Source organism: Erpetoichthys calabaricus, chromosome 12 (genome assembly GCF_900747795.2).
Source record: "Erpetoichthys calabaricus chromosome 12, fErpCal1.3, whole genome shotgun sequence".
In the NCBI taxonomy this organism is placed as follows: Eukaryota; Metazoa; Chordata; class Cladistia; order Polypteriformes; family Polypteridae; genus Erpetoichthys; species Erpetoichthys calabaricus.
This window is the reverse complement of record NC_041405.2, coordinates 11,179,364-11,204,916: the sequence shown is the minus strand read 5'-3', so window position 1 is coordinate 11,204,916 and position 25,553 is coordinate 11,179,364. Positions and strand designations below refer to the sequence as shown.

At 37.6% G+C, this 25,553-nt stretch overlaps 1 protein-coding gene and 1 gene segment (V, D, J or C); both read left to right on the top strand.

The window, feature by feature from the left end:
• Window positions 1-373: 373 nt before the first annotated feature.
• Window positions 374-10,930, top strand: LOC114662278 (Ig mu chain C region-like). The segment is given in 6 exon segments: window positions 374-1,050; window positions 1,625-1,963; window positions 4,528-4,827; window positions 4,915-5,202; window positions 10,507-10,676; window positions 10,727-10,930. Coding segments are annotated over 5 exon segments (1,116 nt in total).
• An 8,435-nt stretch (window positions 10,931-19,365) lies between these two features.
• On the top strand, window positions 19,366-24,002 carry LOC114662276 (class II histocompatibility antigen, B-L beta chain-like). Its single transcript, XM_028815667.2, has 3 exons — window positions 19,366-19,819; window positions 19,974-20,111; window positions 23,708-24,002. Exons 1-3 carry the CDS (start codon window positions 19,492-19,494, stop codon window positions 23,749-23,751), a joined length of 510 nt encoding a protein of 169 aa, XP_028671500.2. The 5' UTR covers window positions 19,366-19,491; the 3' UTR covers window positions 23,752-24,002.
• Window positions 24,003-25,553: the final 1,551 nt, after the last annotated feature.

Below are 25,553 nucleotides of genomic sequence, written 5' to 3'. Positions count from 1 at the left end.
TACAATTGCTGCACAACCCAGTTTGACTTTATGAAACAAATATGTTGTGGACTGAACCAAAATACTGTAATTGTTTTCTTCTGCATATTGGTAATAGGGCTTTATTGTGTCCTACAAAAACAACAATCTCTTTCTTGTAGGCCCCAAAATCATTTGCTGCAATGGACTCTAAGAGGCCCTTTTTTTGACAGCCCCCCCAGCCTCGACTCACTAAGAAGACAAATAAAAACTCCCAAAAAAAAAGACCCCTATAGGGAAAACAAAATTGCAAGAAGTGGAAAAAAACAGAAGAAATCTTGGGAAAGACAACTCAAAAACAGACAGAGAGACCCTTTTCCAGGTAGGCTGGGCATGCAGTGAGTGTCAAAAAATGTGGCAAATACAATACGCAAAACAACACAAATAATCCTCTTCACAAAGCCGGATCGCCAGTCTATCATGGCTACCTCAAGAATACAATAACAGAAACTACAAGGCAAAATGCAAGAATTGAATACACATTTCACTAAATAAAGAACTATCACAATGAGGATACATACACAGTCGGAGTCCTGAAGACCTCGGCCAACAAGCCGCCTCCCTACAGCTGAGTCAGTGATGGGCTGACCAATCTGATGAAAGGACCCTTCTATCCTATGAGTCCAGTGCTCCTTTAAAATCCTCAGAATCTACCACTAAATTCTGTACTTACTTTTCTACAAATGTCCATCTGATACAAATTCCTGAACCAACACATGCAAAAACTAGTGAAATAAAGAGATTTGATTGTGTGTTTCAAATATGAGTGTAGGTGGCAGAATTAGCCTGTGATTACAAAATTAACTTGACAGAAACAAGAAACAGAAACCACTGTGACCCTTCAGGAGCTGCGTCAGAGGCCTCTACCTCTCTAAGGCCAATCACTTTGAAACTGTGGCAGGAAATGAAAAGCCGAAGCAAATGTATGATGTTAGAATAAAGTCTGTGCTCAGTAGTGTGGTCACTTTGCAGGTGCGATGGTTTTACAGAAATGCTGTTTGCCTCCCGGAAGCTGGGCTTTAATCATCTTGGGTAAGTACAGATGAAATATTTAGATATTTGCACAATGTGGCCACAACAGCCGCACTTAACTAAATAATAAAAATACTACTATTGTATGTTAAACAATATATTTAAAGGTACCTAAAATAAAATATACAATTTAATAGCATCAATGGCCCTTACATTTTTATATATATTTTGTAACAGTGTTGTATTTTATTCTGAGCTCTTCATTTGTGATGATCAATTATGAACACTTGTCCTGTAACGCTTGTTCCCAAACAGTCCCCCAGACTGATGTTTACTCAATTATGTTGGCCTCTTTTTCTAAATGTGGCTGAGAGGTCATTTATATCCCACCCCAGTCTAATCAGAAGGCAAAGCTTTCTTTAAATTCTGTCACTGGTATCAATGTCCTGGAACATCATCCACTTGAGATTTTCCACTCAAGCCACAGAGTTTTTGCATAGCCCATATAACATACATTTTCGATTTTATTTTAATTGATAAACAGCACCTAAAACATACTTAATTAGACCTCATGAGCTTCCAACATTTAGTAGAATTAGAATTTCGATACTCACAAATTTGTTTTTTTTCACAGATGTCTCCCTCACCTCAGCGGTTCACTTTCTCCTCACTCCTCCTTCTGCCGCTGTTCTGGCTGGACAGACAGTTCGGTTCTCTTGCACTTTGAAAGAAGGGCATTGTGAAAATGTAATTTTTTTTTGGCGGCAGACACACCTGTTTCCAAATGGCTCTGAATCCTCGAAAACTGATATTACCGAAGAAGGACGGTTTTCAATAAGCAATAGGCCACTCGGAAGCTCTCTAACCATTAGAGCTGTGAAGCCCACAGACTGCGGTAACTTCACTTGTTCAGCTCTCTGTGTGAAGATAAAAAAAGTTTCCTTATGGGCGACGTCACATCTGGAGGTGAAAGGTAATCAAGTTTGTCTTTTTCTTGCTTTCATAAAGTTAGTTTCTGTGGGGCCCGTAGGTAGATGAATTGTGGCTAGGCTGGAGAAACGAGACTTGAAGCTGGACATGATGGTAAAGGAATCAAGGCAGGCAGAATCTGTGTTCAGGGCAGAGAAAAGTTGAAATGAACAGAAAGGGAGATTGAGTTGATGTAAACCAGAAACATAAATGACCCAAAACGAGCACCTGAAACAACTAAAGGGCAAAATTGTTCATAATTAGCATGACACAAGGAGGAATGTGACATTGCAAAATATTCTGAAACTAAAATTCATCCATCCATTTTGCGAACCTAACGTTTTTATTGCAAGGTTGCAGAGAGATGAATCTTATACTAGTTGTATTGAATACAAGGCAACCATGGATACAACACAAGTCCATTGCAGAACACACTTGAGCACATGTAGACTGTCCAACTCAAAGTAATGCAATGCATGTCTTTGTGCAACATATAATGACACAACACTGCAAAAATATAAGAGACTAGCATGGTGGTTGAGTGGCAGTGTTGCTGCCTCACACCTTTTACATCCAAGCTTCAAATCCCATGTTGTCCTAGTCTGTGTGAAGTGTGTTCATTGTCCTTCTGCTACCTTTTCTCAGATACGTTCATGAATTGCCATGGACTCACACCACAAAGCACCTCAGTTCGAAGATTTGAACTGTGGTGAGCATCAAACCTGTGATCTCTGCATTCAGAAGTGAGCGCTTGGCAGCATGAGCTACATGGAGAGCTCCATTAGTCAGCCATGCAGAGCGGGTCTCTGATTACTGGGGGTGGTGTGCATTTTTCTGGTGACGTCAGTTGACATCTCTCTGCGTCAGCCCCAGCCTTTTCTGCACAGCCTCACTGCTACATTCCACTCGTCCACAGTGCAGATCTCATCCTTGTTGCATATCGAATGACTGTGGACTCACACCACGAAGCATCTCAGTTCAAAATTTGCATTGTTATGAACTGTTCATAGTGAGCTACAAACTTGTGATCACTGGCTCATAAGCAACCTCTTACAGAATGAGCTAAATGGAGAGCTCCATCAGTCAGCCACGCAGATTACACTGATTGGCTCACCATTTGAATACGTCTATTGTGCAATGGACTGGTGCCGAATCCACAATTGTAATCTGACATCGTTGAAAAAAATTGTTCCATCATTGGCTTTAGTTTCCTTAGTTTGTGTTACTTTTGTTGTTGCTTATTAATTCTTTTGTATGTATGTATGTATGTATGTATGTATGTATGTACAGTATGTATGTATGTCCATCCATCCATCCATTTTCCAACCCGCTGAATCCGAACACAGGGTCACGGGGGTCTGCTGGAGCCAATCCCAGCCAACACAGGGCACAAGGCAGGGAACCAATCCTGGGCAGGGTGCCAACCCACCGCAGGACATGTATGTATGTATGTTACTAAATATATTTTTGTTATATTTATTGCATTGTTTTTTAATTTGTATTTTCTTGTTCTTTAAATAATTTAGCATTTTTCATTTTTGTTTTCTTTTTATGTTAATTCTTTTGGATATTTTCCTTGTTTTTTAATGTTGAACCTAGTGGGGTCAGGGCCCCCTGACCTTGCTAGCTGTGCTTGTGGTTGATATAAGGCCTTGGGTGCCTCAGACATGTGCTGAGGAATTATTTCGTTCTTATATTGTTCACTTTCCCCACAATTCTCTGGGAAGTTTATAGAAAGTGTTGTGGAAAGTTTGCACTCACTTTTGGCTTTTGAGTTTAGTATTTTAAGGATCTTTGGTTTTGTTTGCTTCTAGGTAGCCACTTTTGTTTTTACGTCTTTGTATTTTACCTTTGTGGATTTTTTTGTTAGTAAACTTCACGTTGGCATATTCTGAAGCTTATGGAGAGATTTATTAGAATGAGCAAAGAGAAGTGAATTGCAATAGTCCAGACAAGCAGTAACAAGACTGTGAACGAGCATGGTAGTGGTATGGGGAGTGAGGGAGGGGCGGATGCGATTAAATATTACGTAAGTGGAAATAAGCAGACCGGGTGATGTTATTAATGTGAGATTGGAAAGACAGAGTACTGTCAAGGATGACAGTAAACAAAGGAGTTATCAATAGCAAAGGAGTTATCAATAACAAGTGAAAGATTATCGGCTTTGGATCATGTTGATTTTGTACCAATGAGGAGAACCTCCATTTTGTCACTGTTTAATTTAAGAAAATTTGAAGAAAACCAGAATTTAATTTCAGCAATGCCGCCAATAAGCGAAGATGGTGGAAAAGAAGAGATAGGTTTACTAGCAAGGTATAACACTGAAAATTTATATTATATTTACGAAAGATATTGTCAAGAGGAAGAAGGTAAATAATAAAAAGAAGAGGCAAACAAAAAATCCCTAATTTATTTACTTTCACACACGTGACATTGTATAATATTTCTAGGGTAGGCTCCAGTTCCTTATAACCTTGCAGTGGAACATAACAATTTGAAATTTTAAAGAAATAAATACTTAATGTTCTAAAAAAAAGGAGTTTTATATTTGTCATTCTTCTGTCACAGCTGTCCCCAAACTGATACTCATTTCTCAAGCAGCAACTGAGGACCCCAATGTGCTGAACCTGACATGTGCTGCTGTGGGTTTCTACCCTCCTAATGTTTCAATCTCCTGGCATCATTCTCTCCCTGCGTCACCTCACACCATTCAGCAGGGTGACCCCACACTCCTACAGGATGACACCTACAGCAGCAAATCTACTCTGCAGGTTAGTGCCTCCCACTGGACCCTCGGGGAAGAGATTGGGTGTAAGGTGGGCCACAGCTCTTTAAAACAGCCACTGAAAGAAAGCATCCGGAAAGGAGGTATCACCTGAATTTATTTTTTTAAGTGTTATCCATATAGCGCAAACATAAGAAATTTTTATTGTGTGTAAATTTCTTTTACTTCAGTCATGGTGCTGATGTCAAGTGCTCCAGATGTAAATGGTGTGATTACCCTGACATGCGTTGCTGTGGGTTTCCACCCTCCTGACATAACCCTGACCTGGGACCACTCTCTCGTGGGGATGATCCACACCACCCAGCAGGGAGCCTCTCCACTCCACCAGGACAATATCTACAGAAGTAGTTCCACTTTACAGGTCAGCACCTCCCAATGGAGCCAAGGAGAGGAGATCAGTTGTGTCGGGAACCATAGCTCTCTGTCTCAGCCATTGAAGGAGAGAATCAGGAGAGAAGGTGAGGAATTTATGAATCCAAGTGGAATGCAACATAGCTCTTTCAATATAAATACATATTCATTATGATTAGAATGAGCAATCTAAAGCCTTTGATCAGCATTTTAATTTTAAACTGTAAATAGAGTAAAATAAGAACAAAAGATGACATGAAATGGAGTGGGACAGCACAAAGTACCGCATTTAATGTAAATGACCTACACTCTTAAAAAGAATGGCTCCTAAATGGAATTTACCTGGGCTGTTGGGTTTCTCATGGACAATTGCCTGACAAGGAACACTTTAAAAACGAGAAGGGTTATTTGGACTTTGAAAACGTTCTTAATATTTGATAAAATAGAAATCTTTAGAAATCTTTAATGTTCAATGGGCTACCCAGTAGGATACTAACAGATCAAGAAGACTTGAACTTGGATGCGACAGGAATCCTTTAAAATCATGAACCCAGGGGGATTTCATAAATCTAGTTATTATAACTACTTATGAAACCTTTTATGGGTCTGTATACTGCAGATAAACATTTATATGGATGTTTTGGGGACCAAAAATGGTTTCCATATGGCTTTTTTCCAAAGAACCACAATGGCAGCATCATTTTTAAGGGTGCAGAAAGAATAAACACAGGCTAGGACAACACTGGTGCATGTCGTTCCTGGTCTGGTTCTCAAAAGACAACAACATTGTTTTCCAACAGGTTTTTAAAGGTAGCATATTGATTTCATCTTGTGACATTAGTCATGAAGAAGTCAAACCACCTCATATATATAAATGTAATGAATTATTATTATTATTATATATAAATATATAAATGACTCATGGGATCATTGAGATATATATCTCTCTATTATGAAAAAAATCCTGGGAGAGAAAGGCTAGGGAGACGAGATCACAGAAGACACTCAAAAGACCTGCAAAGACAAAAGAGATTGGACACGGAGTGTCTCGCGGGGACCTTACACATGAGACTTTGTGCCAAGAGATTGACTCAGGACCGTCTCGCAGGGACGTAGAACATGAGATTCTTGCAAGACACGCCCTACTTACAACCAATATCAAATAAGATCACGGGCAGCAAAACACTCAGTTGTGTAAAGGATTTGAGCACACACAGATCCAGGGCTCTCAGCGCTTATAAAGCATATAAGGACAATACGATATAAATGAAACGTCGACGACTAAGCAAAGAAAAAAGAGCAGCGCAGAGAAAAGAGACTCAAAAGCGTTGGAGAGAAAAAAAAGGCATAAAAGATAAAGAATAATCTAGGTGCAAATTCAGAAAATAAGGAAAGTAATAATCAGCCTGGAACAAGTGAAATTGAAAAAAAGCGCATCAAATCGGGCTCAGAATTAAAAGACAAAGAGTAAAAGACAAAGTAGAACTTCATAAAGATGTTCAAAAACGTTGGCGCGACACGTGCAGAGCAGGTTAGAGATTATGAAAGCAGTGGAATTCGAAAGGCTCAAAAAAATGGTGCAATACAAATGCAGAGAAAGTTAAAGAATATGAAAGCAGGTATCAAAAAAAAGAAAGTAAAGATCGCAGTAGCGCAAACAAATGGAAATTATTACTCGAAAGAGGGAAAATAATCACCACGGACCAGGGGCCTCATGTATAACGCCGTGCGTAGAACTCACACTATAATATGGCGTAAGCACAAAAGCAGGAATGTGCATACGCACAGAAAAATCCAGATGCAGGAATCTGTACGCACGCAAACTTTCACGTTCTTCCACTAGATAAATCCCGATCAGCGTGAAAAGTAACGCACGTGCACGTGCCTTCTGTCCCGCCCCAACTCCTCCCAGAATTATGCCTCTTTGAATATGCAAATCGATATAAATAGCCTTCTGTGAAAAGACAATGGGAAAAGCACGGGGGAAAATATAAGAATTTCAGCGAATACCAAGTGGAGGCAAAGGAAAAACGTACTATTTGTTGGTTTAAACAGTGGGATAATCAACAAAAGGAAGTTGATCGAGTGACAGAGTGTCGGAGAAACTCGAAAGCTCAAGTTCACAAAGTCGCACAGTGCCCGAAATAAAAAAGAAGTCACATATCAAAGTCGGCGTGAAAAGGCGACTCGTAGCGGACCATCTGAGTGTCATATGAAAGCTTATTAGGGTATAGAGAAAAAAAAATAGGCACACAGTGGGGAAAAAAGCATGAAATGTCAACTTTAATCTCGAAATTTCCACTTTAATCACGTAGTTTATTTTGTCATTAAAGTAGAACATCATAAACTTCATCTTAAAATCGTTTATTTAACTAGTTTCTCAAGTAGCACGTTAAATGCTTTGTTCTGTATTTGATCTTCTATGTGCTCTACGTGTGTGAATCACTACGTGCTTCCGTTCTTTCTCTTTCTCCGACAGGACACAGAATCCATTGCATTCGTGATATTACAGCTCTCTGAATAATTAAAATACTGAGATGTATACGTGATATCATTTTCATGATGATATGAATGAAAGCATGTTATTAAACATGGGAACACGGTGGCGCAGTGATTGTTCATATCTCACGCAAGAGGCTTGCTGCGCCATGTGCGACCTTCGATTAAATAATTTATTACAGAAGTACTGTCTCTTTCAAACGTACTAACCTCCAATTCCTGTCCTTACTTTTCTTTCTCCGAATAGCCAATCGCCACACAATCAGCTCTGTAATAGACGTTAAGCCATCTGTAAGCTTAGAACGCCGATTCTTCAAAACTTTTAAGGAACATTGAAATATCTTCGTAGTACATGTTTAATTATTCTATCCGTCTATCCTTCCAGTGTCGTGTCAGCACCAGTAATAATACAACGCAAGGCAGGAGCTATCCGTGAACTAGCTAGCGCTGCGGCACCGTGTCCTCACATGTTTAATTATTAACAATACTGATTATTTAAATAAAGTTAAAGTTTTATCTGTATACTATAAGCAACATATTTTGCTGCATTTCATCTTAAAAATGATATAGTCATCATATGCGCTTTATAAAGTGGCGCAGGTTGTGCAATATTATAACTAGTGCAAGTTTACAGTGGGGTAATTGTACTTTTAAGTACAAACAGTTCTACAAGGAGCACTTGATGGACTGATTGAGTGCGTTTATAGTTCTTGGGATGAAACTGTTTCTGAAACGCGAGGTCCGTACAGGAATGGCTTTGACGCTTTTTGCTGTGGTTGAGGTGGTGTGTGCTTGAAACTGTATACCGATAATTCTCTTTCCGATCAGCTGCTGCTGTGATTCCCCACTCAGATACAGTGATATAAATACTCCGAGTGGTGCAGTGAGAGTAATATGGAAAAAGATGATCTGCTGTGGCAACCCTTAACGGGAGCAGCTGAAAGAAGAAGATGCAGTGAGAGTTACAACGCTAAAGCAGTTATGGTATTTGGAATACTATGGCTATTCCCTGGACCATTATATTGCTACAGGTTAATTACAATCAGATGCATTACACTAATAAACAATATGCAGTTAATTTCAGTGTATTTATAAAGCGGCGTCAGGAATATGGGTCTAAGAAAGAAAGGGTAACCACACAGGAACATTAGCACTGCTTTGACGCTGGGTGCTGCCAGTCTACAAAACCGAGTGGAGAAATTGCTTACACCAGGGTATGAGGTACCGTGGAAATGTGTGTGGCTTTATGCCAAGTTTAGGTTTTATACATCGCGATTTGAGCGTGGAAACGTTCGTACGCAACATTTCTGTGCGTATGCACCATTTATACATGAGGCCCCTGGTGTCATTGGAAAAAAGCAGGGCAATGCGAGGAATGAAGATCAAATATATGGATACAGGTGATATGTCAGAAGTATGTAAATATTGTAAGGCTTTGAAGTTTAAGTCAGAGAATTTCTAAAACTGGGTTTACCTCACATGCATTTATTAGTTACTTTGCGAAAAAAATTATTAGCTGCTGATGATGAAGATCGTTTTGTCTGTGCTGAAATTCCAAACAGAGAAACCTATCCTGAATTATGGTACAAAGTCATTAAACACGTGTCTCACTGACCTCATTTAAAAGATTCAGCATGTTGGGACTCGAAAGATTCCAAATATGGTTTTTAACGAAGTTCTGAAATAAAAGTGAAACTAATGAAATAGCAACAATTCAAAGAAAAAAAAATCTTAAAAGTGTGTATCCGGAAAACTAAACACGGGGGTTGGCAAGAGAAGCGAGCATAGTATATATATATATATATATACTAGCTGACATCCACCACTTCACCGGCTAAAATGTTTTCACACTAAGCTTACAATATAAAATGTATAACAAAAAAGAAAGCAATACTTTTTCCTGATGTTTTATTTCAAATTAAAAAAAGATAATTTTTTTATCAGTTTCATACTAAGAATTCACCTCTTCTCGGATTACTTACTGCAGTCTCAATTATCACTAATTTTAAATAGATAATAGAAATCTGTTCATCAATGTGAGCTAAATAATAATAAATACAACCTTTTATTAAAACACATCTTTATTTATTAGCATCTGCTTTTATCTCTCTATTATAAAAATAAATCTTGGAAGGAGACGAGACGTGATTGTCTCAGAGACACTTTCACGTCCCACGAGATGAGTCTTTGTGCCAAGCAAGCCCCGCAAGACAAGAGTTTTTGCAAAGAGATTTGGAAAAGTCCTGCATGGTTATGTCAGACACATTTTTTGTAGAGAGAAAGAAACGATATTCACTCACAGGCAGTTATACATTGTGTTGTCACGATGTAATTCCAAACATGAAATCAAAATTCAATGCGATATTGATGAAAAGGTAAAAGCGTAAAGTGATCAAATATATGGACATAGGTGATATGACAGAAGTGCGCCACGCAAAATGCAAGCCAGCAGCTGATCAAGCAAAGAGGAGGTAAAAAAAAAAGATGTGTTTCCTATTGCATCAACATTTAAAAGAGAGGGTGTCGGAGGAGCGATCGTGTCTCCTTGAGGTGCGTTCCCCTCTTCACAATGTGAGCGGCAGAGAAGCGAAGTGGTTGACGCGTAGCGCAGGCGGAGGGGAGAAGAGTGGGCGAGCGAAGTGAGCAGGGGGCGAAGCCTCCTAGTATCTCATATAAAACATTCAGGAGACACATCTCTCATAACAACTCAACAATGGTTATATTAATTAATATGCTATTTGTTATATCTTTATCTTTTTAATTTGAATTTCATTAAAATACTCATTTTTAACAAAACATAGCATATTTTAATATTTGAAATATTTCAGGTCTTCATATTTCTGGTTATATGCACTAAACCACATATTTGATTACAAGTTTTCCATATATTTATTTATTTTTATCCCCCTTAGGGTCTATCAGCCTCAGCAGACTTAGGTGGTGTCATCTGAAGATGGGACTCTTATCCGTGGGACTGGTGCTGATGATATTGTCTGTGACTGCGGCCCACATGAAGACTACAAAGAAAAGGCATCTGGATGCTTAATGTTTCGACCTAACTTGTCCTTCCTTAAATGTGCAAGTTAAAAACTTCAGACTGGTATCAGCTAACATAAATCAAAGATTATTCAGCTCTGCTTGTTCTTTCTTTTAACAAAGTTGCATATCCATTGTTGACCATTAGAGGGCATCAGAACCTTTACATGGAAGTAAGGCTAAAGAACACCTTGTACAGTAAATGCATCAATGTACAATAAATTATTTTTAATAAATTTGCAAACCTTTGTGAAAACAGGCTTTCACTTTGTCATTATGGGTCACTGAGTGTAGATTGATGGGCAAAAATGGCCAGTTTATTTATATAAAATTAAATCTACATTACAATAAAATGTACAAAAAGTGAAGGGGTCTGAATACTTTCTGAATCCACTGTACTTGCAAGTATTTTTTATTCCTCTGAGCAGCAAAACAAAAACCAACTACTACCTCTTTGTAAGACTGCAGTTAGACAGTCAGAACAAGCCCGGTAATCAAAGTACAAGAGCACTTTAAACTGTAAATTGCAGGAGTTTACATCAAATGAGGAAACTGGAAGAAGATTGAGAATTATTGAACTGGATTCAATCCTACATTTTCTGACCCAGTATGCATATCACAAAACCATCAGGTATAAAGTAGAGAAGAAACGCAGACAAGGAGCAAGTTAATTGTACCCAGCGCCCCGTTGAACCCACCAGACAGACATCCCAGACACACGTGTAAAAGCACAAGAATATTCTTTTAATATTTCTCTTCAATAAAGTACATAAAGCACCGCACACTCCACAATTCTTCCAATAATACAATAATAATCAATAATACAATCCTCCAACTCCCAGCAGCTCTGTCACACTCCCACCCAACTCCGGCTCAATCTGCTGGGGTTTCCCATAGTCCTTTTAAAGTCTCTAACCCAGAAGTATTCTGTCTCCGGGTCAAACGTCTTCTTCAGGTGTCCCGGAAGTACTGCGGGTTTCCGTCCTCATGACTCCTAAGTACTTCCGGGTTAACGTCACCATAATATTCCCCGGGTTCTTGGTGAGCTCCCTCTGGTGGCACCCACGGCTCCCAACGGGGCTGAAGAACCGGACTCCATGTCCCATGCTGCCCTGCGGGAATCCGGAGAACCATTTCCATCCAGGGGAACTGCCATCTAGTGTCCCGGGGGATGTAGTGTCCTAAAAAGGCCCTTTCTCTTAGTTGAGGGGCATCCCGGCCAGACTGAAACGCCGGCCGTCCATCACACTGTATATATATATTATTATTTCTATTAAACTATGAAGAGCAAAGCCCACTTCCTGGGAGAATCAACAATTCCATTGTACCTCTACAAATGCTTACACTGATTGGTGGTCTGCAGTCATTTTTTTTTTTTTATTTGAGCTTTTTATTTCCTGTTAAACTTCAAAGCACTTGGCTCATTGTCTTTTTTTTATGAAGAGCCACAGTATATAACTCCCCATCTGTAGCAGCATAAAAAACATAAGAACTGCAAATTATTCTTTAATTTACTTTCCAAACCTGTTGTGTCCATTCATTTTCCGAATGTGCTTAGTCCATTTAGGGTTGCCAGAGTCTATTTTGTCAGCACAAGGCAAGAAAGATCTCTGCAGAGGACATTAGTCCATCAAAGGGCATAAAACACCCGTTTTGTGTTGTCAGTCAAAGTCACCTACCATGTCTCTGGGAAAAGGGAAAAAGTTGGAACATTTGGAGAAAACACGCACAAGCAAATACACAAGGATTTGAACCAAAGCCTATAGAGCTGTGAAGGTCATCCAATTGTAAACTAAAAACATTTACATGTAAAACAGTTATCAGAAGTTCTGCTTAGTAGGAAATATATAATATATATGACCTAACCTATAATAATACAGTCTTAAAGCCTCAAACTGCTGTGCATCGTGTTTGCAGTCATCAAAATGAAAGGAATGCATTCTTCCAAGTTAAAGGTAAATTAAGTTTTACTCTGAACTCCTTGCTACTTCAGTGGATCCACGTTTATTTAAATGCACATAGGTGATCACTCAACATTCATCTGAGCTGTCAGAAATCTGACCACACGAAAGTGTTAGCAGAAGAATGGGGCTGACTAGGCCATGCTGAGCTCTCAAACTACATCATATCCTGTGTTATCGATAAACCACAGGCTAAACAACAAGAAGCTGGACCATTTTGTCTAAGAAGGCCATCTGAAACAAGGGGCTCCGTTATATTTATTTGGTATAAAAAGTTAGAAAGTGTTTAAAATACGTTTAGAAAAGATCATCTGCATTACACAGTTATTTTAATTTTGGTTGTTATGGCGCACCAGTTGGAGGTTGCCTCCTTGCAGAGGGTTTCAGGGCTACAAGGGTCATAAGACTTGCAAACAACAGGGGATGGGACTGACAGGGTCCATACTTTACAGAAGAAACCCACAAATGTAACAAGACAGAGAGTCAAAATGGTAGGGGACACGGCACCTTATTAGTGTAGTTGTCATGTTATAGCAGACCATCAAAAGACAAAAGACAAGAGGAACCCCTTAAGATGAACAGAGGGGGAGAAAACTATTCCTGCATATTAAGGACATCAGACGGATGGAGAACACCCAAACGTTCATAAAGCTGCAATAACAAAAAGTATAGAGGTTTGAAGAAATAGCTGGGGTCACCAAACAGAGTCCAGGATTGTAAAGGACTCTTCAGATGATTCAAGGATTTCCTTATAAGTACCCTTTGACTAGATACGAGGACCACTCGTGGTTATCAAACAGCTAAAATTGAGGAAAAGTAGCACAGTGTGGAGATTAGAAGGTGAGTCAGAGAGTGGGTTTTAGTGTCCAACCACAAGGATGAGAAACCGAATGGTTGACCCAATTGTTATGCTTTTAATTAGTTTTGATTTGACTTTTTGTATTCCTCCTGCAATCATTCTTATCTGCTGTGTTTGTTTGCTTTACTAAACTATCCATCCATCCATTTTCCAACCCGCTGAATCCAAACACAGGGTCACGGGGGTCTGCTGGAGTCAATCCCAGCCAACACAGGGCACAACGCAGGAACCAATCCCGGGCAGGGTGCCAACCCACCGCAGGACTTTACTAAACTAGTATTTTGATATTTGTGAGTATATCAGCACTTCATGATCTGGATTAATATGGCATTCAAGAGAGAAAGACTCAGGGAGATAAAACACAAAAAAAAAAATATTAACATTAGTACTGCGGTCTTAAACGTCAGTGTCTAGCTCAAGGTATTTAGAGAGGAAGGAAGTGAAAGGTTTGACCAGTTTAAAAAAAAATGCATGTTATTCGTTAACAGACGACAGCACAATGGCTTTAAAGAGAAGCCTTTCTCCTCATGGAAAATGTATTTTATTCTATATATGTAAGTGCAAATTATACAAATTCTTCATTTTACAAGTATGCATGTTCTGTGTTTATCTGTCACCTGTACATTTAAAAAGATATTTGGTTTGCAGTGCTCCTTGAATAATTGTTAAATCTTAGTCTTGAGAGATTCAGCCAAAGTATTGGGAATCAGCAGCAAATTAATACATGTTGACCCTCACTATGAATACTTTAATTAAGTACATTATAATTTAAACAAAACAGCATAAGTTGAATTAGAAGACAAGTTCATAATCATCTCTTTACTTTCTTTATGCATTTTTAGAAATGAAACTAATTTAACATTTTTGTTTTCTTCTATAGATGTTACATAGCACAGCTTTTAATAATTTGATCAGTTTTGAAAAACTGTATTTCTTAAATCAGTTTGTTTCCCATTTTAAAGATTATTTTTCATTGTACGCATATTCTGCTGAATGTAGATGAATAAGAGTTCAGGACGCAGGAAATCCTTGCTGAAAATTTAATGCAGAAGCAAAAATCATTTTAGTTCCACGCGTGTGTGTTTCTGTGTGAAAAGCTTAAACAAGTAAAAATCAGAGCTGACCTCATAAAAACTGTAGCCGAGGTGAAGCTCACACAGACTCACATGCTGCTATTCCTCACCTTGCTTTGCATTTTATTCTATCAGTACTTGCCTTTTACTGTTAATTGTCTATGTAGATAAATGTACTTCTGCTCATATTGCTTATTACACTGTTAATGTGGACTTGTTTGGATCGTCAAGGGTTCATTTATATTGGTTTTAATGGGGAGGGTGTGAATTTCCATTTTATGACTTGAAGTGAACTGGCAATTTTTAAATTTCTTATGTACGGTGGAAAGAGCTGGTCTAAACTTTATTGTTAAATTTTATACTCATACTGTTAAAGTGGAACATATTCCTTACTAACCATCCCCGATGGCTCCGCCCGCATAGTAGTGAAACAGGGCAAACTTTAAAAATCAATAAATAAACAGGTATTGCTAGCTAAGTGGAGGTTAGGTACACTCCAAAACGCAGAGGTACACCGACTCGAATGGAGGCTGGCGCATAAGTGAGGAAGGCCCTGCTCAGCTCCCCACTCCTGACTCTTCGGCCTGCAGCCTCTGTCTCGGATTAGTACAAATATATCGCTCCTATAAGCAAACTATGATTCTTAGCGCAATGAGAGAAGTCACAAAATCAACCAGAATGTTCAAGCAAATTATAGAAAAAACCTGATCTAAATCTGTTAAGTAGTTCTCTTGTGAAAAGCGGACAGACACTCAGACAGACATTGGATTTTATATAAATAGAGATAGTTACATGTCAACTTCCTAATCAGCTGACAGATAGCGCTTCAGTAAATGCACATAGATACAAGATCGGAAGATTGTTACAGTCTGCTTTCTATATAAGATTTTTTTTTTGACCCACAGGTTTCACCCTGAGCTCTGCAGTTCACATTTTCATTGTTCCTCCATCTCTAACTGCTCTGGTTGGCCAGATGGTTCAGTTCAATTGCATATTGGAAGATGAACAAAACTGCCCAACACTCCGATTACTTTGGCGCCACAGACACTCATCTCCAAATGGCACTGAAGGAAATGAAAAAGATATTAGGACTGACAGTCACTACTCTATTTTAAATAATCTTTCGGCTAGCATTCTGAACATTACAGCGGTGAAGCCCTCTGATGCTGGACACTTCATCTGTTCTGGGATGTGTATTTGGAAAGGACTTGTGACATTACAAAAAGAGTCTTGGTATTTAATTTTTTTTTAAACCTCATTAAAATTCTGCCTGGAAAGAACCTCCAAAAAAAAAAAAAATAAAATAAGTAAGTAACGTAAAGAAGGCTCCTATTATTCTGTTATCACTTGAGCGAAAACGTACATCATGGACATGACAATTTCTGTCTGCAGTATACAGGCAATTGTAAAAGTGAGTCAGAAAAACAAATTTTCTAATAAGAAAGAATATTTTCAACAATGCAAACTAATTTTATGATAGCTTGTGAAATCCTAGGTACTACATTTACTGTCATATGTGATGAAACAAGGCAGACACAGAGTCCTAATTTCCAACTCTGTAGTGACTATGCTGCCTATGAACACACCAGTGCCTCTAGCATCTACTAGTCTGCAGAACAAAAACAACCGAAAAAATATTACTGTTATAGTTTACAAATAGATTGGGGCTGTTGCAATTAATTCATTGTAACTGACTAAAACTTTCAATCAAATTGCATTTCCTTAATCGACTAATTGTTCCTGCCCCTCCCCCACATTGCACACCGACATGCAGCAACTCTCTGTGTGGTCTTTGAGTGGGCTAATCACACCGGCATATTCGGTGGAAGAAGGTTTCACCAAACATCTGGAAACATTGTAAGTATTTAACCCAAAAATACCCATAGGAAAAACTGACCGCTCAATAGTTGATCTTTAATGACTTAAGAGAGTTAACAGAGATTCTCATTTATGTTTCATTTAACAATCAACTTTTTGAAGATGTTTCCCCTAAAATTCCTTACGAGAAATCGCTTTAGACAAAAAGAAGATATGAGATACAACTGAGGTATAAGGAGTCAAAATTGAGAATTTGGTTTGAAAAGCATGTTAGATTTTGTGAGATCTCTTTCTAGTCTTGTTTTAATCTCTTTCCAGACATCATATGTTTTACTTATTATTGACTTTCTCCACGGTAACTTACAACATCTCAGATATTATTGGTTCCATTTCTTTGTTCTTCCAGTTGAAGCAGAGGCAGATGATGTGACTTGCTTTGGTGTCAGTAGTGGGATTTGAACCAACAACCTCAGGGTGCCCGCCTTTTCTTCTAGAATAAATCTGATTTAATTGATGCACACTAACATAAATTTGGGCAACTAACAGTATTATTTAGAAGGGCTACAGTTTTGTAATCCTAGTAAAGCGTTAGCACAAACAACTGTACATACATTTTACCAGATATGACTGAGCACACAATGCAAATAGTTCCAAAAGTGTAAAAAAAAATGTGAACACGCTACCAGTGTTGTGAAGCTGGTTAACTTAGGAAATGCATATTAGTGACTAGCATTGTGGTGAAGGTTAGAGCAAAGGTGTTTCTTCAGAAACAACAGATAAATTATCTGCTAAATGCACTTGTTAGTTGTTACCAATGTTATTTGCAAGTGGACTGAAATAAAATAATGTTTCAGTGTTTACGTTACTAAACACAACAGGCCAATGTGCTCAATGTAATTGCATTTTCACCCTGTGTTCACATATTTCTGCCAAGGCTTTTTAACTGCGGACCTGAAAGAAAACCACAAATCATGGAATCACCAAACTTAAGAAAATATTCCTCCAGATTTTCTTTGTAGCAAATAAACAAATCATGGATATAACACAAAACAATTCCTGTATAGTGGCTGAATATTCTGACTTCATCAAACATACCTTAAAGAATTCAAGCCATCATATGTAAAAGCCTGAGGAGGAGTAACAGAGTACTAATTGCGATTTATTTTAGTTGATGATGCCATACTTTTTTTCCAAAGCATTGAGTAATTAAGTCTTTTTTTTTCTCTACTTAATCTGTAAAAAGAAAAACACACCATTGATTAAAATAATTTAATTTCATATGTTTGAAGGTATGTTGTGATTTGTTTATTTGTTAAGATGTTGAAAAGCGGAGTAAATATCCTCTTAAGTGTGGAGAATCTATCATTTTTTCTAGGGGGTTGTAGTTTTCCTTCAGATCCGTGAGGTGACCGTTAAAAAGTTACAAGTTGCCAACCATGGCATATGAACAAAGGATGAAAATGCAACTCTGCCAGAAATAAAGCTAGCAAGTGCATTCAGCAGACTAGCCTATGGTATTTAACATTATTTGTGAATTTCCCATTGGGAGTAATAAAGTATCTATCTATCTATCTATCTCACATATTTTTGGGTGTAGCATGCTTAATCAGTAAAACATCATTTTTATTAAAACTAGGGGGCTCTGCCCCTTGCTCACTTCGCTTGGCAACCCCCGTGCCTGCGATATGCACCAGCCATTTTGCGGCTCTGCCGCTCACATTTGGGGAAGTGGATGTACAATTTAAATAGATTATTATTTTCATGGGAATTGTTCCATATGCATAATAGACCTGACTATTTTATGTTACAGCAAGTAATTAACCATAGTAAAAAATAGTAAAACGTAATTAATTGAAAGACAATTATGTTTCATGTTGCATTATATGTTTTCATTCTGTTTGGCTTTGAAATTAACACGCAAATACTTTTTAAAAATACACTTTTACTGTAAAACTTCAGTAAGAACAATATTTGGAATTAACTTTTCGTCAATATGGCTTTGAATTTTGATTCCGTGTTTGGAGTACCATCGTGACAATGCAACGTATAACTGCCCGTGAGTGAATATCGTTTCTTTCTCTCTAATAAATAAACTGACTTTTTCGAATGTTTGTCCCAGTGATTTGTTAACTGTCATAGCAAAAGCTATTCTAACGGGAAACCGTAAATATTTTAATATGAATAGCATATGAAGATCTTGCCCTGCGGTGGGCTGGCGCACTGCCCAGGGTTTGTTTCCTGCCTTGCACCCTGTGTTGTCTGGGATTAGCTCCAGCAGACCCCCGTAACCCTGTAGTTAGGATATAGCGGGTTGGATAATGGATGGATGGATATCAAGATCTCCTTTGGTGTCTAATGTTTTCCGCGGAAGATGTTACATTACCTTTCTTGTTGCCTGTTAAAATTTTACATGTCAGAATTGTTTGGCCAATTCTCAATACAACTAATCTTGTCCTATTGCATAGCCCATCAGTCATATATAAATTATGCAATAACATTACGATACAGCCTTCTTTCAACAGTAATTCGTCCGGTGGAAAACCAGACGGTGTTAACGGTTGTAAATACTCTACGGGATATTATAAGTTGATGTTTTCATCTTCCGCACGATCACCACCAACTGTTTCAGCATAGCCTATTGATACGCATTTAACCAATCTGGCGTGTAACCGATCAACAATTTTCACGTTAAGTCATTTGACTTCATTGTTTCTTCGGGATGAAATTCTTCATTAAGATTTGGACATAATAAGTCTTCTTTTATTGGGAACGTGAGTAAAACGTAAAAATTTAAAAGATCTGACAGCGCAGGAACTGTGTCTGACAAAAGTATTCACACAAATGAGAGGTGAGATGACCACAGACGTGGGCCGTTAACTGGAAATGGTTGAGAGAAGGGTGGGACTTGAAAAAAATCTCTTGGCAACAGTCTTGTCTTGTCTCAAGATTTTCTTTTATAATAGAGAGATCTCTTTTTAATATAATTTCATTTAATTCAACGGTTCGTTAACTTTATTGCACAGTCCCATGGCTGACTCATGGCACATTTCACTACATGCTGTACTTGCATAACCGTCTATGTGACAAATAAATAATCTTGAATTTCGAATCTATTTGTTGTTAATATCACAACTTTAGCACAGCAATCTAATGTTATCCAATTGTTTATTTGTCACAGCTCTTCCCAAACTGCAGCTCCTTTCTCAGACATCAGACAGCACCCCCAGCATCCTGAATGTAACTTGCACTGCTATGAGCTTCTACCCTCCAAGGATAATCCTGTCCTGGAAGCACACCATCCCTGGGGTGACCCACACTTTCCAGCAGGAAGCCCCATCTTTAAACCATGATGGCACCTACAGGACCAGTTCAACCCTACAGATCAGTGACTCTCTTTGGAGCTCAGGTGAAGAGATTGTGTGTGAAGTAAATCACAGCTCTCTGACACAGCCACTGAGGGAAAGTATCAGGAGAGAAGGTGAAACAACTAGATGTAATCTAAAAGCTTGAATAGCTCTGTCATGTCACTTAAACACCAAATAAACCCTTATGGCAATTCAAAGTTGAGTTGAAATCTTGTCTTGAATATTCCTGACATTGAGACTTTCTCTAAATTGTTTTGGTTTTTTTAGGTCTTCTGCCAGGTTCATTTCTCTTAGGCAAGCTGAAAATATGCTACCTGAAGACGGGACTACTCTCTGCAGGATTGCTACTGATGGTCTTGGCTGTGATTGCAGTTCATGTGAGGACTGCAAAGTTCAAACACTCAGGTATTGAATTGTACACCCTGATGTGTCTTTATTAGCCTATCATCTCTTTGTCATTAAATAAAGAAGAGTTACTATAGGAAAAAATAAAGATGCAAATAAAATGTTTAATTTACTCAGAAGAGTTTTTATTTTTTTACATCTAATTAATTGTTAATCTATAATAATAAAAGGCAAAGCCCTCACTGACTGACTCACTCACTGACTCACTCATCACTAATTCTCCAACTTCCCGTGTAGGTGGAAGGCTGAAATTTGGCAGGCTCATTCCTTACAGCTTACTTACAAAAGTTAGGCAGGTTTCATTTCGAAATTCAAAGCGTAATGGTCATAACTGGAACATATTTTTTGTCCATACACTGTAATGGAGGAGGCGGAGTCACGTATCGCGTCATCACGCCTCCTACGTAATCACGTGAACTAAAAACAAGGAAGACATTTACAGCACGAGTCACACGCGGGAACGAAGGTAAATTACGTTAATTTTTCACTGTCTTTTAATACTGTGTGAGCATACATATTAACACATGTGCAATTAAACGTGTGCATTTACGGGGTGATTTCTCAGGCTTAAAAGCTCACCTTTTATCAAACGCGGGAACAAAGGTAACTGACGTTGTTCACTGTCTTTTAATACTGTGTAACCATACATATTAACACATGTCCAATTAAACGTGTGCATTTACGGGGTGATTTCTCAGGCTTAAAAGCTCGCCTTTTACTAAAAAGGTAAATGCAAAACTATTTTCAATCAGTTTATTGAAACGCTCCTGTTAAGGATTGCAATAAGATATTCGCGAGATAAAAGAACGAAGTACAGGGAAATGGAGGAACAGCCGCAAACAGCGAAGAGCAAAAAATTAATTAAACAATTGAGAACGGAGCGAGTAAAGCATACAAGCATGTTCATAAGGGAAACAAAGCACGGTGTAAAACGTAACTTTAAATTAAGTTTATAGAAACGCTCCCGCTGCGGATTGAAATAACATATTCGCGAGATAAAAGTTTAATGAGAAGACACGAGGTATAAACGAAGCACACGCCGTGGCGCAACGTTAGGGGCAACAGTTTCAACCATTCTATGATCTGCTTCTCGCAACTGAAAGACGGCACATGGCGGATGTTAGCCGACTTGCTGACCGCAACGTTAGGGGCTTCAACTATGCCGCTGACGCAACATGTCAGTGCCAACACTTTGCAGACTGTACTTAAAAGACACGCCCTCCTCACTGGACAGTTAAAAACACCAATCAAACTAACAATGACATCAAGTATTACCCAATCAAAAGTAGGAAAGGAGGCATCTTCATAAAATGCGTGTGGGATGATTTGCATGAGACGCTGCTTTAAAAAAAAAATTATAAAAAAAATACGGGATAAATCCCGTCCAGTATTGATTCAAAACGGGACGCGCAATTTCATTCTCAAACGCGGCACGATTCCGTATTTTAAAGGACGGGTGGCAACCCTACAGTGCCAGGTAACCACCCATACAATCAGATTGTGATTCAGACTAGGAATGCAATGACTGTAATTACCCCGATCTACATACAAGGCGAAAGTCTTGCAACATTCAAAGATGATGGTTTGGGATAATTAGTACTTATTAAGTACAACATTGAACATAAAAGAGCTTATGAAGCCTTGAACCGAAAAAAGCAAGATCTCAGAGATCGTAAAAAAAAAAAGGAGGTAATGTCGTTTTACTCGCTGTACATTTTACTCAAATACATTTTACTCAAACATTACCAGTTATTCCACGAGGGAGACCAGCAGATGAACTCAACGCGTGTTTAAAATCCATGCTTCTCCCACGGTCGGTTATATGTCGCGTGTTCTCGGGTAGGTACACCAAAAAATGTATACATTTAAACATGTAATGGGCAAAGAAAAAATTAGGTATACCCGAAGGCACTGCAGTAGTACTCAATGTAACTTTACTTCTTAAATGTTAATGTTTTACTGTTTAATAATTTATACGCTTCTTATATATTGTTCAAATTCTTTTATCAAAATACCAGTGACAGCGCAATGCACGATAACATCGACTGAATACACCATACGCATCTGCCCACGGCCGCCCTGGTGTGCGCAGATAGGAGTTGATTATAAAATAAAATAAACATAAAAAGATTAATACATTCATCACCCATAAAGCGGATAGCAGACGTGACGTATTATATGTGTACCATATTTCAAGTCAATACGTGAAACGGTTTGCAAGCTACATGTGATTTAAAATCCTGGACAGACCAACGAAAAGCCACGGTAGCAAATTATTGAAGAAGATGTTACTGTTTAATAATTTATATTTATATGAAATGTGCTTCTTATATATTACTTCATATTCTCATATGATAATGATGTTAATGTTGTTTATATTGATTTCTATGTTATTGTAAGTGCATCTATGTGTGTATATGTATGTATGTATGTATGTATGTGTATATATATATATATATATATATATATATATATATATACTGTATATATATATATATATATATATATATATATATATATATATATAAAAAATATATATATATAAAAAATATATGTGTATATGTATATATAATATATCTGTATATGTGTGTATATGTGTATATGTATATATATATATGACAGCAACACTCATAACAATGACAACACAATTACATTGACAATCATGTTACGTTATTTTTAAAATGTTTACTTTACTTTTTCATTACCTCTTTAACACACTACTTCTCCGCTGCGAAGCGCGGGTATTTTGCTAGTTAACTTATAATCTATTCATTTTTTTCCTGTGCCACTCATAATGGGAGCATCAGATGGCAGCTCTAAAGCAATCCTGCATAAGGCATTACTCCAAGATAGGGCATGCTTACTCAGAAACAACCACTTGAAACTTGTCAAGCAACTTAAGCTAAATATTTTAAGACAGTTGGAATAACTTACAATAACTGAATAAAATGCATTTGGCCATAAGAGGCTTGTGTAGACTAAAATAATGCGTATGCTAAGATTTTACTCCAGGGCTCTAGGGATGAGAGACGTCATAATTAATTACTGTGCTATCTTGCCACAGATTATCAAAAATCGAATTATTTAAAGTAAGCCCAATTCAAATTTAGCATACAAATATATCTATCAATACATACATTTTCAAACCCATTTGATAATTCAGTTATATAGTTTGGGAGCCACAACCTGTATGACCAGCAATAGGAGCAATGCATGAACCAGCACTGGATAAGGGAGCAGGACACAGTCACAAACACACACAGGTAAAATGTGTAAAATCTACACAGGAGTCTGCACCATGGAGTGTGCTACCTTCCTGTTTAAGACAATCACAGTATAGATTAAATATGATACAAAATAACATTCAAATGAAACACAAATACTGAACACAGAAAAATGAAATCTATCTATCTATAGTGTGCCTTTTTCAAAATACTGTAGTTGCCCTATTTTGCAACTAGCCAGGGTTTTGTGGTATTTTCCCCTCTAGTCAGCATTTTGGGGATTTTTTGGGACTTTCCTGCTTTGAAACTCTTTAATTTATCATTTTTTATACTGTATATTTAATTACTATGTCTCAGTATTTGTCATTTTAGAGTATGGTCTTCAAGGTTTGAATTTGAAAGAAGAGGAGGAATAAGAACCCAGAGAAACCTTAAACATCAAATCAGAACAAAGGACACATAATGTCAATTTAAAGTAAACTGGAGTGATTAAACACAGTATGAAAGAAAATGAGCTTCAATAAAGAAATTAAGCAACAAAATAACAATTCCCATTGTCTGTATTTAGCTGGAGTAGCCACCTGTTTCTCTTCTTATGTAAGAACCATTAATATGTCTGCATGTTGCAAAGGCCCTGAGTAGTTTTCACTTCTTGCAGCAGTCGGCCTCTTAAGGACATCTACATTCGCATTAAGGGAATTTACCTTCTGTTTTAGATTTTGGTAGTTTGCTTTACTTCCACGTTTGCATTCAGAATGCTTTAATATCTTTTATATTTACTGTTGCTCCCTTACTCTGTTATTTAGCTTAGAGTAGTTTGATTATCACATTTATTTTCTGTGTTTCCTTTGTGTTTATTTGGAAGTGTTCCAAGCATAGTTTTGTACACTTTTATTATTGAAATATGTTTGGTTCTTAATATCTTGTAGACTAGGGGGCTCTGCCCCCTGCTCGCTTCACTCACCCACTCCTGGGTTTGGTTAACTGGATATACAATTTAAAGAGATTGTTATTTTCATTTCATTCATTTTTTATTTCTTGATATTTGCCAGTAATAAAGCTGTAGTGAATGAGTTATTCTCCCTCCCGCCTCGGGGCATGCTACGCGCCAGCCACTTCACGTCTCTGCCACTCGTGTTGTGAAGAGGGAGGCTGAACGCACCCCAAGGAGATATGGTCGCTCCTCCGAACCCCCTCTTAAACGGTGATACAATGGGAAACAAATACATTCTTTTTACCTCCTCTATGCTCGATCAGCTGGCTTGCTGCTGCTTGTGTCGTGCTGCGTGATCTGCATGTCGTGCAATGCATCGCACATTTACAATCCTGTACAGCAGCTGTCCTTTTGTCTCACTTCCTTGTCTTGTGGGACGTTAAAGTGTCTCCAAGAAAATCACGTCTCGACCCAAGATTTTTTTATTATAATAGAGAGATATTTAGCACTTTGTTAGCTGTCAGGTGTTTTTTTCTTTTATTTTCCCTAATTACCTGTTAATTGTTTTTTGTTTCATTATATGAATTAGTGAATTGCTTATCATTTGATTATTTATTGACTTTTCTTCTCTATTTAGTTCAATAAAGATCAATTGTTTAATTTTTATTATTATTACCATGCTTCTTTTAACTTCACCTGTTTGTTGTCTGGTACAAATCTTGTAATCGATATTTAACCCACTTTCTATTGTCCAAATGTCCAAATGACACTTACTCATTTCTTGTCCAAATGTCCAAATGACACTTACTCATTTCTGGTGACAATACATGAATCAATAATCAGTTTCAATAATTGATCAATTAATCCATGTTAATTAAGAAATTAAATTTTCATATGAAGAAAATGTAAAGATTTCACCAATAGATGGCACTAGTAATGGATAGAAATATTAAAGGAAGTGTTAAAATATTGATTACAAAATTATACTAAAACAAACCCAAGACTAAAAAGTTGAAAACAATATATATATATATATATATATATATATATATATAGGATTCTTGTAAGTCTAAGCATTATCCTCTGATGAAGACCCCTGACAGGGGTTGAAAGCTCAGGAATAAAACTATTTTATGATACGTGATTCGTTTTTTCTCCCTTTGTGGATCTCCAACTGCAAATATGCAAACCGTATCACAGACCTTCTCTTCCATATATATATATATATATATATATATATATATATATATATATATATATATATATATATATATATATTTAAAA